At 32.9% G+C, this 14,047-nt stretch overlaps 1 protein-coding gene across 2 annotated transcripts; it reads left to right on the forward strand.

Annotated features, from left to right (window-relative positions):
- The first annotated feature begins 3,826 nt into the window (after positions 1-3,826).
- Positions 3,827-12,933, forward strand: LOC108466998 (translation initiation factor IF-2, chloroplastic). 2 transcript variants are annotated; one of them, XM_053029960.1, is made up of 13 exons: positions 3,827-3,965; positions 4,063-5,486; positions 5,611-5,643; positions 5,918-6,031; positions 6,201-6,350; positions 6,484-6,582; positions 6,662-6,724; positions 7,145-7,300; positions 7,422-7,487; positions 9,092-9,328; positions 10,096-10,371; positions 11,011-11,199; positions 12,399-12,933. In XM_053029960.1, exons 2-13 carry the CDS (start codon positions 4,074-4,076, stop codon positions 12,558-12,560), a joined length of 2,958 nt encoding a protein of 985 aa, XP_052885920.1. In that variant the 5' UTR covers positions 3,827-3,965; positions 4,063-4,073; the 3' UTR covers positions 12,561-12,933. The 2 variants fall into 2 exon arrangements, with proteins under 2 accessions (XP_052885920.1, XP_017622918.1); XM_017767429.2 differs by having other exon boundaries at positions 3,827-5,486.
- Positions 12,934-14,047: the final 1,114 nt, after the last annotated feature.

Raw genomic sequence — 14,047 nt, forward strand, 5'->3', positions numbered from 1 at the left:
CACACGGGCAACCACACACCCGTGTGGCATCAACAGTGAGGTTTTCGGCTTTCGCCGACACCATATTTTCTATGTTTTCGGGTACACACCTGATATCGGTTTGATAAGAAACCATTCCTAAGCCTCCCGGAACCTAAAAACTAGATTAACCATCACCGATTTAGCAATTGATTAATGGATTCTGAGAAAAATAAACCAACTGAAACCCTACTTACCACCGACAATAAACTTTCGCTAACTCTTATTAAACCAAAGAAATGAATCTTATTGCTCGAGACCTCCTCCTAAATCATCAATTGCAGTAGAAATTAGATTCTTAATCGCTCAATACACAACAACTACAACGAACAGAAAAAGAAAACTTACCGAACCCACACAAGTGTAAATCGCATTGCTAAGAGAAAAGATGAATTAGGAAAATGAAAAGGAAAAAAGAAGAGGGAAAGTTGCAAGGGAATTTCAGCAGAGTAGTAGAGTACCACGTTAGAGATTTTGGAAAAAGAGCCGAAATTTTGAAAAAAGAAAATTAATGGAGATAATTCTCATGACTCCCCATATCCTTCAAATCTCTCCACTAATCCACTACTCAACCCCCTCAGCATTCCTGTTTGACTAAAACTCTCTCTGTCATTCAATAAAAAAAATAATATTAGTTTACACTTAATTTACAACCAAATACATATCGACTCATATTTTACACTTTATTCAATCTAGTCCTTATATTCGAGATACTAATATTTTTCAATATCTAACATTGGATTAAAATCTGATTTCACATTCTTTTATTAGGGACCTTATACTTCCTATCTATGACATAATTTTATGATAGTTTTTAGTTTGTTCAATTTAGTACCTAATGTTACAAATTTATCTAGCAACCTTAATTAACTTTACAATTTAGTCCTTATCATGATCTAAGCTTAGTAACTATCAAATTCAAACCTAATCCATCAATTTATCTATAATGACAACTTGTTAAAAACTTAAAATTTGAACAAATTGATACATGAGCTAGCTAAATCAAGCTCTCATGATCATAAATCTATAAAAAAATTACTAGAAAAAAATTTGGTTACCTTATAATTTTGGTTGGCCAAATGTTAACAGCTTCAAAAATGGAGTTTTGTTCTTTCTTTTCAGACATAGGGTGGAAGAAGATGAATGTTTTTCATCTTTCATCCCACTTAATATATAATAATTAACATTTACTTAAGCTAATTAATTATATTTATTAATTTGACTTTACATTTATTTATTTATTAATCATAATTTTTTACCGTTTAGAGGTTATTTATCTTCTTCATTACCCACTATTAAGGCTCTATTTATTTCACTGAAAATGACTTTCGGAAAATGATTTATGGAAAATGATTACTTTTCTGGAAAATCTAATATTTTCTGGTGTTTGAATGAATCTATGTAAAATATTTTCTATTGTTTGGTAGATTTCTTAAAATATTCCATAAAAGTTGTTTTCAATCAAACAAACATACATTTAAGATTTTCTTATTTTTCATTGTTTAATTGAATTTATTTTTATCTATAATTTTATATTTTACATTGTTTTTGCATATATTAAAAATATTATGTTAAATTTAGATTTATTACAACATTATTTTTTAGTTACATGACTACTAAGTGAATATTTTTATTCAAAATGTGACACCAACAAAATTAATAAAAAAATTAATGATGTCAACAATTGGACTTGATTTTCAAAATTGAAAAGTAAAGGGACTAAATTCTTAAAAATAAAAAGTACAAAGACTAAATTACAAATCTGTGAAGTGTACATAGACTTATGACATATTTTAACCTTTATACTACAAAACATTTATTATTAATATATTTATAATTGTAATAAATATTTATTATTAAAATATTAATATTGAATATTTTTAATAATATGTGAATCATATTATTTAAAACTATTATTTTTAAAATTTATTATTAAAATAAAATTGAAATATTAGATAATTTATTAAAATAATAAATTATATTTATTATATTAATAATTTCTTGTATAACTAAATATAAATAATTAAATATGTATGTTTAATAATATTTTAATATTTTTTAAAAATAAAATTTATTATCAATATAATAATATTAAGCTTGATTTAAGTTAATTTTATATAAAAATAAAACTATCCATAGATGAGCTCTTTTCCGACAAATGACTTACACTCCTAAAATGATAAGTTATTTTTACAGGAAAAATGGCTTATTTTACTCTTTTACTTGTAAACAAATGAACCTAACATATAGAACAATGATTTAATAATTATTTAAGTTCTTTGAATAATTGTTAATTAAGTTTTAAGTATTTTTAAATTAAAATTCAATTTATAATTTAATTCTTAAACTTTGATTAACTATTTTCTCAATTAAATTATTTGATATATCTTTAATATATTTTTATAATAATTTCGTAAATATTCCTTTTGACCTTTACAGACCCAGTTTACTAGAAAAGAAGATTAGAGACAGCAAAGGATTCAAAATCAATTGAGATGGACCGAAATTCCGTTTTCTCGAGAAAACAAAAGCAAGAAATTCCCAAATTTATTTTTATGGTGTGCTAATGTAAGATTAATCTATAAAAATAGTCACTTTTATCTGTCCCAGGTTATATTTTAGTCACTTATGTTTGAAATGTTATATTTTAGTCACTTATATTATTATTTTGTTACGAAGTGATCACTCTACCGTCAAGTTCCGTTATCTCTCTAACGGTAATTCTACGTGACAGTCCAACTAGATTTTAGGTGCCAACTTGAATTTTTAGATGAAAATAGATTTTTAATTAAAAAATTTAATTAATTAAAATTTTTAAACCTAAACCTTAACTAAAAAAACTGTTCATCTCATCTTTTTTATTTTCTTTCGTCTCTTCTTTTTTCAATGATTTTTTTTTTCATTTGACTGAAAAAATTATTATTAAGTTCAAAATAGTTGAAATCAAATTGACTGCTTCATAAAGATGGATTCAATGGAAGGTTCAGGCATGTCTTCTTTGTATTCCTCTATCTCTTTTATTCAATACTGAAAAACAAAAGAATAGATTTTTTATTGTTTAATAAAAACCCTAAATTAAAATTTTTGAAGGCATTCAAGTGGATTACCAAAAAATCTAAGAATTTTTAACTCAATCGTAGCCCTGCCATCCAACTGGAGAAAAACATTAGACAAGAGAAAAATACCATACATTTTCAAGCTTAAACATTGATTTCACTATCAATAAAGTGACCTGAAGTCGAGAAGAAACTGATTTTTAATTTCATTAAACAATAAAAAATTCAATGTTTTATTTCTGCAGTATTGAATAAAAGAGATAGAAGAATGCAAAAAAGACATACCTGAACCCTCCATTGAATCCATTGTTATGAAGAGGTCAATTTAATTTCAACTATTTTGATCTTAATAATAATTTTTCTAGTCAAATAATAAAAAAACCATTGAAAAAAAGAAAAGACGGAAGAAAAATAAAAAATAGAAGATGAACAGTTTTTAGTTAAGGTATAGGTTTAAAAATTTTAATTAATTAATTTTTTAATTAAAAATCTATTTTCACCTCATTTAGAAATTCAAGTTGGCACCTAAGATCTAGTTGGACTGCTACGTAGGATTACCGTTAGAGAGATAACGGAACTTAATGGTAGAGTGATTACTTCATAACAAAATAATAACATAAGTGACTAAAATATAACATTTCAAACATAAGTGACTAAAATGTAACCTGGGCAAACAAAAATGACTATTTTTATAGATTATCCTTTTTTTTATTATATATTTTTAAAAAGGACCCGAGGGAAAATAAATCGACAGGCGGAGAATTAGCCACACATGACATTACCCACAAACATGTCGAGACTCGCTGACCCCAGTTTTTAGCTTTGCTTCTTCCCCATAACCTCCACCTCACAATTTTATCATTTTGCCCAATTCCCCGATAAAAGATAGAGGTAAGCCTTTTACCCTTTTTCTTTTTTTAGTTTTCCTGGGTTTCTTTTTATGTTTCTCCTAATTCAGATGAACCGATTCGCTGTGCTATGGTAATAGTTGTAGGAACAATGCCTTCTTCTTCTTTAGCTTCCCTTGTTAATTTGGGAACCCTTAATGCTACTTTCATTAATTATTTCTCTGAACCTATTTCATCCTCTTACTATTCTTGTGTTAGAAGAGTTTCATTGTCTAAAAGAAGTTTTAGTAGGAAATGTAAATGTAAATACTCTGTGGCACCCACCGATTTTGTTGCTGAGGCAAACAATTCCTCTTCTTATAAAGATAGTGATGCTGAAATTGTTCTTAAACCTGCCCCCAAGCCTGTTTTAAAGTCCGAAGGGGCGAAAAACGATAAGGGTTTGTCTTGGAATGCTGAATTGAGTGAGGGTGAGGATGAGGATAAAGAAGAAAATGAGAGGAATAAAGTGATTGAGTCTTTAGGTGAAGTATTGGAGAAAGCTGAAAAATTGGAAACATCTAATGTAAATGTTAATGTGAATGTGAATAAACCCAAAGCCAGTGGTGATAGTGGTGGTTCGGGTGGTGGCAAAAAGGCTAAGACTTTGAAAAGTGTGTGGAGGAAAGGGGATACTGTTGGGACCGTGCAAAAGGTTGTTAAGGAGTCTCCTAAGGTTAATGATAAAAAAGGAGAGGGGAAGGTGGATTCTCAAGGTGAAAGTGCTGCTGCACCTTTGAGACCTCCCCAACCACCTGTAAGACCTCAACCTAAGTTACAAGCTAAGCCAGCTGTAGCACCTCCACATGTGGTGAAGAAGCCGGTTATCTTGAAAGATGTTGGGGCAGGTCAAAAGTTAGAGTCTAATACAGATGGGAAGAGTAAAGAAAGAAAGCCTATTCTGATTGATAAATTTGCGTCGAAGAAGCCTGTGGTTGACCCTGTCATTGCTCAAGCTGTATTATCTCCTACAAAGCCAGGGAAGGGCCCTGCCCCTGGAAAGTTCAAGGATGATTATCGGAAGAAAAATGTTTCTGCTGGAGGTCCTAGGAGGCGCATTATTAGTGATGATGATCTTGAAATTCCTGATGAGGAGACATCAGAGTTGAACGTGTCAATACCTGGTGCTGCCACCTCAAGGAAAGGGCGGAAATGGAGTAAAGCTAGAAGGAAGGCAGCTAGAATCCAGGCTGCGAAAGAGGCAGCACCTGTTAAAGTGGAAATTTTGGAAGTTGGAGAAAAAGGCATGTCAGTAGAGGAGTTAGCATACAATTTGGCTATTGGTGAGGGGGAAATTCTTGGATATTTGTACTCCAAGGGGATTAAACCAGATGGAGTGCAAACTATGGACAAAGACATGGTAAAAATGGTGTGTAAGGAGTATGAGGTTGAAGTCATAGATGCTGACCCTGTTAAGGTAGAACAAATGGCAAAAAAGAAGGAAATTTTCGATGAAGTTGACCTAGACAAGCTACAAGACAGACCTCCTGTTCTCACTATAATGGGTCATGTTGACCATGGGAAGGTTAGATGTAACGCTCAGCATATAGAATTCTCCTGGTCTTTTATTTCATTTTGAACTAAAGTAAGAAACTTTTCTTAAACACTAGAACTTACTGATTTGTATTTTGGTTATTTATGCTTTGCAGACAACTCTTCTGGATGTTATTCGAAAGAGCAAGGTGCGTGGAACCTTGATTAGTCCGATGCTTCTTATGTTTTTTTCCATTCGAAATTAAGAGGAACTTTTAGGTCATAGGGTTTACTTGCTCCGGTTGAATTTTTAATTTTTAGTTATTTATTTTTGCTCTTTCATGGTGTTGTGCAAGTGATAAAATGATTCTCTGCATAGAATTATTGATAATTTGGTCAATTGACACTGAAAGCTTTATGCAATTACTAACTAGCAAAACACATTCATTATCAAACTAAAGCCTAATTGCTGGATATCTATAGGTGGCTGCCTCAGAAGCAGGTGGTATAACACAAGGAATTGGAGCATATGAAGTTTTAGTACCAATAGATGGCAAGCCACAACCGTGTGTTTTTCTTGATACTCCTGGACATGAGGTAACATAACCACTAGGAATAGCTTTTCTTTCCCTTTCAGTACTTTTTTTTTTTTTTTTTGCTTCAGAAACTAATAACCTTCACAATAATGCTATGGTACAGTAAATCTTAAATGCAACTTGCTTGCAATATCTTGTCCCTAGGTGATATCTATTACATGTTTCTGTAGGCTTTTGGGGCAATGAGAGCTCGTGGAGCACGGGTTACTGACATTGTGATCATTGTGGTGGCTGCTGATGATGGGATTCGTCCTCAAACAAATGAGGCTATAGCTCATGCCAAAGCAGCTGGAGTACCAATTGTCATTGCTATAAATAAGGTTTGTTAAGTATAAGGTCAATTTTGTTCTGAAAATCAGAATGCAAGTCTACTCTACAGGAAATTTTGGTGCTTGCCCATGCTCTAAATGTTGGCATTGAATATGGCTAATTTTATTCATTCCACTGTAACAGATAGATAAAGATGGAGCTAACCCAGAAAGAGTCATGCAAGAGCTTTCTTCGGTTGGTCTAATGCCAGAAGACTGGGGTGGGGACATCCCTATGGTTCAGGTTTAATTATATGTCATTTATGTGTTCTTTTCTGATTCATGTTCTTTCTGGATGCTTACGTTTTTGTCTGCTATTACAGATCAGTGCTCTTAAAGGGCAGAATATAGATGACCTGTTGGAGACTGTAATGCTAGTTGCTGAGGTGTGTACTATTATTGGCTTTCCTGCATCTTGACAATTTTGCTTATTACCAAAAGCATATCCTTAGTTGCTTTTTCTTCTCTTTCTAAGTTTCCAAATCATTTTGAATTTTCTCTTTAGTTCATTTTCTTTATAAAATAGCTTCTCAGCTCAAGAAGTATCTCTCCTAAGGAATAGACTTTTTTGAAGTTCTACTAATAGGACCAATTAATGATGTCATTTGGCACTTTTGATGTAGAACATTTTGAAAAACAAAATCATTTCACTAAAGCATAAAAGTTCAATATGATTTGAGGCCTAAGTGGTGATATCTTTGGTGAAATATTTCAAATAATATCGAGTTTTTCTGTGTCTAACTTTAAGCACATAATTATCTTGGTTATTGTTACTTCCAATATGACCTTCGCCTGGATTGTTTCAGTTACAAGAGTTAAAGGCTAATCCAGATCGAAATGCAAAAGGCACAGTAATTGAGGCGGGTCTTCATAAATCTAAGGGGTCTGTAGCTACTTTTATTGTGCAGAATGGAACCCTTAAAAGAGGGGATGTAGTTGTTTGTGGAGAAGCCTTTGGAAAGGTTGGTAAACTAGAGCCACACTCTTGAACATTCGAATATGAAAATTCTCTGCTTGCTATATGGTATATGCTTAACATTCTAAACCTATCTGAAGAGAGTTTTCCACTATATCCATGACCAGGTGCGTGCTTTATTTGATGATGGTGGAAATCGTGTCGAGGAGGCTGGACCCTCAATACCTGTACAGGTTAGCAAATTATTACGTTTCCCTTTTAATTTACTCTGTTTGTCTTGCCATATTTGACTGCTTTTTTGATTAAATTTGAAAGATGCTAATGAACCTGTTGCTCTAACTTGAGCACAGATGAGGAAATTTGGACCTCATTGCAGAATGGTTAACATTTTGACATGCAGCTTGATTTCCTTATGTGGCCATTGTAGTTGGAATTTAGCTACACATGTGGTGTGAGTGTGAGGTTGTAAGTTCTTTGCATTTGGGGCTGTCAATACAATATAAGGAGACATGATTTTGTTCAGTGCCACCTTTATCTTCAATATGAACCACAGGATCACCTTTAAGAGAAAAAACAATTCTCAGATTCTTCACTCCTAAATTATCTGGACTCTAGGTATGAAATCATGCTAGTTTTTGACCAAGGATCCACCCTGCTAATTGACAATGTATGAATATAGTTGAGTCTAAAAGAGGGATTTGGACTTCTTAATATCATCTATAGCCTCAATTTATGTGGTTGCCTTAGCAGTAGTTACATCTTTGTGAAGCAAAATAATTGTAGCGTAGTTGAAATTGATGGATAAAATAGCACAATAGCCTTGGCTTAATTGAACTTGGGTGGATGAAGATGGAAAATGTCCTATCTTCTTCCCTGTTTTCTGCACTGGCCCTCACAAGACTTTAAAAAAGACAAACTTTGGGTCTAATGATTATGGCCTTCTAACTTGAAAGTAATTTGTATATTCTCTTTCAGTTACCTTTATTTATTTTCACAAGTCAGCTATGGAATACATTAAAGAAGCTTGTTAGAGAAACTAGTTAAAATGGCATCATTTATGAAATACCTTGATTATCTGTTGTTGCTTAGGACAGAAGACGATATTTCTAGTAGCTCTATGTAATACATTTGTATAACATGATAAGTATGATGAGCGAAGTTGTTCATGAAAGTATCCCCGAAATACATAATTGTTGTGCATTGATGGTGATGATTTGAACGAACAACAATGTTTGTGGATAAGAAATAGAATCAACTTTAGAGATTGACTAGTTAAGGCTTACTCTGGAGAACGACAGACAAATCATAATTGATCAACAATAAACTGCTTGGCTCCCCTCACCTCTTTTCTTCTCCTTTGAGGAAAATCTGTGTTGGTTTCTTATAGAATTGGAAGATTCACAGATTCAGGACTCATTTGGTACTCATCTAAAGCATTTCCTGAAGTGTTTCTGTGATGATTACGCTATACTGTTTATTCCAAATATGGGCTTGATCCACATTCATTCTCTCTCTCATAGTTACATCCCAGTCATCCTTGAGGCCCCCGTAGAAAGGAGGAGAAAAATGAAAAAAAGGAATGTACATGAAAGAACACGTGGACTACTATTTGGTGTATAGTTTGCATGAATTCGCATTTTCTGAACTCGATAACATGCAAATTTTATTGTTTTTAGATTGATGTTGCCAGCATATTTCTAAACTAACCAGGAGCATGTTGAAGAATTCTCCTGAATTTCTGTGCCATAGCTTCTATGTGTTGGCTTTGTATGTCTATTATTATAGCATTACTCTAGGTTTGAAAATTTCCCTAAGAGATCCGGTGTGTATGTTTCAGGTCATTGGTTTGAATAATGTTCCACTTGCTGGTGATGAATTTGAGGTAGTTGATTCCCTTGATGTTGCACGTGAAAAGGCAGAGGCATGTGCTGAGTTGTTGCGAAATGAACGTATGTCAGCCAAGGCTGGGGATGGAAAGGTCACACTTTCTTCTTTAGCTTCTGCAGTGTCAGCTGGAAAGCTTTCTGGGTTAGACTTGCACCAGCTAAATATTATCTTGAAGGTTGATTTACAGGTATGCTCATCGGATTTACACAGAGGAAAACATCATGCAAGGTTATCCCGTTCATAACATTGTTAATTTGAGTGTAATGAAATTTGAAAATGCACACGGATGACTTGGCCTTTCTATTGAGTACATGCTGCTGCTAACTGATTATTGGTCTGATCTCATCCTTCTCTTAGGGGAAAAGGGGGAGGAGAATGAAAAAAAAAAATGCTGTTGGTTTTTGTAATAGTTATATCAATTTTTTGTACAAGGAAGAAACTGTGCATCATGTGCCATCTGTGTGAATTGCACATAATTTTTGTGCTACTGTTTATCAATATGATAAAGAGTTAATGAGATGTTCAGTGCATGTGAATTGCCTGAGAATGAAATGGGGCCAAAAGAGAGGCTCCTTCCCCATGATAGACAGCGCAAGGGGACACAGGTGATAGGACGATTTGAATTATATGGGCCAAACATTATAATTCAGTCAATTAACTTGTCTTCTTTTATGTATTTTTTTAAAAAAATAAACCTTTCTTCATTTGATAAAAAGGAAAAAAAGAAAAACTTGACTTTGGCAGTTCAGGCTGTATCATCATTTGGAGAGAGTACCCAAAATTCATCTTGGTATTTCTCTTCTTACTTTCTGGTTTATTGTTTATTGTTTGATGCTTGTGCTGGGTGCTGATTCCTTGAAATGGAATGAATATCCTCAGATATTCTTGTTTACGTTTTCTTTGTTTCCTCCGAGCACTATAATTGCTATAACTGTATCTGTTTTCCACAACCAGGGATCCATAGAGGCTGTCAGACAAGCATTGCAGGTGCTCCCACAAGACAATGTTACTCTGAAGTTTCTTTTGGAAGCTACAGGAGATGTAAGCACCAGCGATGTCGATCTTGCGGTTGCTAGCAAAGCTATTATTCTGGGATTTAATGTAAAGACACCAGGTCCGGTTAAAAGCTATGCAGAAAATAAAGGTGTTGAGATTCGGCTTTATAGAGTTATCTATGAACTTATTGATGATGTGAGGAATGCAATGGAAGGACTCCTGGAGCCTGTTGAGGTTAGTCTAATGTTTTAAGTATTAATATTATGCTACTGGGGTTCTAAATGAAGCTGTTTGGCATCTGATTTGGTTCCTGAGTCAAAATGTATATGGATTTAGGGCAATGGGAAGAAGGGAGAGGAAAGAGGGGGGTGGGGAAGAAGGGGCCTGGCCCTTGTTTGGGAAAGTAGAGAATGGAAAGAACGGATCATGGAGGGAAACCCTGTATCCCTTTCATATTATAGTTCCGTCACAAAATCCATCTCTTCTTAATTTTATTCAATAAGCCTTTAATTCAAATTGCCTGGATCAGCTATATGTATACTTTTATTTCTATCTATGGCTATTTCTCTTAAAATCCTTGGTAGTCATATTCTTTTACCTTGATCAGTCTCTTCTACCTGTATTTGTTGAATGTGCGTAGAAGTATGCTGGGGCATTGATCCTTCTATCACTTCCATTTTTTGATTTATTTTTCTTTTGCTTCTTTCTTGTTGTTCTTCTTTAGTCTCTTGTAAACAGTGAATTTACTTTGATCTGGTGTAGGCTTTGAACTTGAAGGCTTTAAACTCTTGGGTCATGTACTTGCTTTTCCTTTTGTATGTTTAAGATTTCCACAGTAAAGTTTCAGAGTTGATACTGCTCTTTTTTTGATAGGAACAAGTACCAATTGGCTCTGCTGAGGTTCGGGCTGTTTTCAGTAGTGGTAGTGGTCGTGTTGCTGGATGTATGGTAACAGAGGGAAAGATAGTGGATGGTTGTGGCATCCGTGTCATTCGAAATGGTCGCACAGTCCATGTTGGTGTTCTTGATTCATTGCGAAGGGTTAAGGAAATTGTTAAAGAGGTATACTGTTGATTGATAGTACTCTTTTTTTCTTTGTTCACATTTCTATCATCAGCTCTCTTTAATATGAAATTTTAATGCATGCTGACTCTTCCGGTAAACTTTTTCATGTCTTTCTCATATGTATCTGCTGTCATATTGGCGAATACAGATAAGTATGTGAATATTATCTAATAATTGTGCTTGGGAGGATTTGATGGGTTTGATATGCTGCATATAAAGATGAGAGAAAAAAAATCAAAATAATGGATAAAACTGCATATAAAGAGATCCGCAACCAGAAGTTTCTATGTTGAATATTTAGATGGGAGATCATTATATATTTGATTAATAAATCAAGTTTAGCTAAGCAGTGGGATGAACAAACTATTGAATTCTTTGGACTTGTTTTCTACTTGGACTATATGAAGTGTGGTAAGGTTTGTTTTGTAAAGATAGGAACCTGCATTGACGATTTTCTTAGAAGCTGGGTGATCCTCAACTGAAAATTTGAATGATAGACTGAACTTAGGCCAAAAATTCATGTTCATCTTTGATTGCCTTTGTGGTTGGAAGTGTTTTGCCTTTGAGTGTACTTTTGGATCCTTTTCCCCAACCAAAAAAAGTGTTTTTTTTTTTAAATTTATTTTAGTATGAATGGTATGATTGACAATTAGGAATTTTCTTAAATTTAAAAAAAGTTTTTTAAATCTATTTTTTTAATATACTTTCTATAATAGTTAGGAATTTTCAGTTTCACGGGATGCCAAGGATAGATTTTTTATTATAGTACATATATTGTAGCAACAGTAGATGCATCTGATTGTAGTGGGCTTCTCCTGTTCATTTGTCTGATGAAATGGTTCTAATTCAATGCCTTGGAACATCTTTTGATCTTAGTTTTTTACTTGTCAGTGACCCAATCTTTGTCCTGATTTTTGTAATGTAAGGTCCAGTGGCATTGCGTTTAATGCCTTTGCCTTGGTTTTGTCAATTCTTTTCATTATGTTGAGAAATGTTTAATGTTCGGTAAAGTTGGATTGTGGTCTTGTACTTCTAGATCATGTTTGAAGATGCTTTTCCGAGTAGGACAATCATCATGCAACATGGCTATATCAGCATTAATATCTTCATCTTTCTTACTAAAATTGTCTGGTTGATAATTTAGGGATGCGGGAATTCTTCTTGGTTTCATATTTAGTTGATAATTTTGTGGACAGGTAAATGCTGGTTTGGAGTGTGGTATGGGAGTGGAAGATTATGATCAATGGCAGGAAGGAGATATCCTTGAGGCCTTCAACACGGTTCAAAAGAAGCGAACACTTGAAGAGGCATCTGCTTCAATGGCAGCCGCACTGGAAGGAGTAGGAGTCGAGTTGTAGAATGACACAAGCTTCAAATGGTTTTCTTGATGGAATCAAAATTTTCATGAAAGAGGCAAACCACCATGTAGTGTGTCTACTGCTGCTCTGGCCATTGCTCAATGTGCATTGATATAAGAGATTTTGCCTCGTGCAACTTATTTTGGAATGCAGCATGTTGAGGTTTGTGGACATGCAGATTTTTGCCATTGTTGTTTTATTTTTATTTAATGTATGCTGTATATATTAACATCTCATTCCAGCTTTGCATTTGGAAAGACTGGATAGTTGGTTACATATTCCACAGGATTCATTGTAGAAAATACCTTGGAACACTTAACCCAAAATGGGGAAAAGGAATATAGTTGGATAAGTGTGGGATAATGTCTTGAAACTTGCTGCGTCAATCTGATGCATTTTCTCATCCTGTGAATCTGTATCTGTGAGCAGAGTTCAAAAAGCAAAGACAGGATTTAACCTATCTGTCGTGAACTAGTGGCTCATCTCATTTTGGTATTGTATGGATGAGCCAGGATTTATCAAACCGGCTAAAGGCTGGTAAAAGAATACAAAAGAAAGTCTTGGGTAAATATATTTTTTAGTCCCTGTGCTTGGTTTTAATGTTTATTTTAGTACTTATTTTTTTTTCTGGTTTAAATCGGTGCTCGTATTTTGTTTCCATTACACAAAATGGGACTTTAGATTAACTGTGTTAATTCATTCATGTTGTCTAATGAATATTTAACACGTGATAAATTTAATACGTGATAAATTTAATACTTGACACATTGTCATGGCAATGATGATGTCAAAACTATTAAAATATTTAAAATATAAAAACATAAATTAAAAATGTATATTAAAATTTTAAAAATATAAAATATTTTTATTGAAAAGTATGAAAATATGTTTTTTAAATATATAAAATAAAAGGTTTTTACTAAAAAACAAAATTCATATTATTTTTTTATCAAAATCAAATTCTTTCATAATTTTTGTTAGGAGTTTGTATTTTCATCATTTCAACCAGTGAAGGAGGATAGCCAATTGGTTCGAGTATAAATTATTAAATTTAAAAGGCTTTCAATGTTGTTTAAAATTATATATTTACCTCTGATTAAATAGTTCAAACAAATAAAAAAAAGTCTCCACTCAAATGTATTTATTTTTTACTCAATATTTAAATCGAAAATGTTCTTACACCAACATTATAAACTTTTTAATATACATTTTATTTGGATAAATAATTGCCAAAAAATTTAAAAATAGAATATATTTTTATGAAACATGACATAAGACTGACATTTTAATTTGGCAACCCAATATGAAATAAATAACATTTTGCACCTAAAGGAGCATTTTTGTAAAATGTTGTACACTTTTTAAAAAAGTAAATTAATTTTTAGAAATTAATTTTTGAATGAAATTAATTTTTTTATCAATTTTAAAATCTGTAAATAAAATAGACTCTAAATTTTTAGATAATATGCTATTTTTCATAAATATAA

Source organism: Gossypium arboreum, chromosome 1, assembly GCF_025698485.1.
Source record: "Gossypium arboreum isolate Shixiya-1 chromosome 1, ASM2569848v2, whole genome shotgun sequence".
NCBI classification, from domain to species: domain Eukaryota; kingdom Viridiplantae; phylum Streptophyta; class Magnoliopsida; order Malvales; family Malvaceae; genus Gossypium; species Gossypium arboreum.

What these genes read in the sequence shown, in the direction of transcription:
- LOC108466998 (XM_017767429.2), top strand. Translation starts at nt 4,053, where the DNA reads ATGGTAATAGTTGTAGGAACAATGCCTTCTTCTTCTTTAGCTTCCCTT. An exon ending in ATGTTATTCGAAAGAGCAAG is followed by an intron (nt 5,644 to 5,917) that starts GTGCGTGGAACC and finishes GGATATCTATAG; the next exon opens with GTGGCTGCCTCAGAAGCAGG. An exon ending in TTGTCATTGCTATAAATAAG is followed by an intron (nt 6,351 to 6,483) that starts GTTTGTTAAGTA and finishes CCACTGTAACAG; the next exon opens with ATAGATAAAGATGGAGCTAA.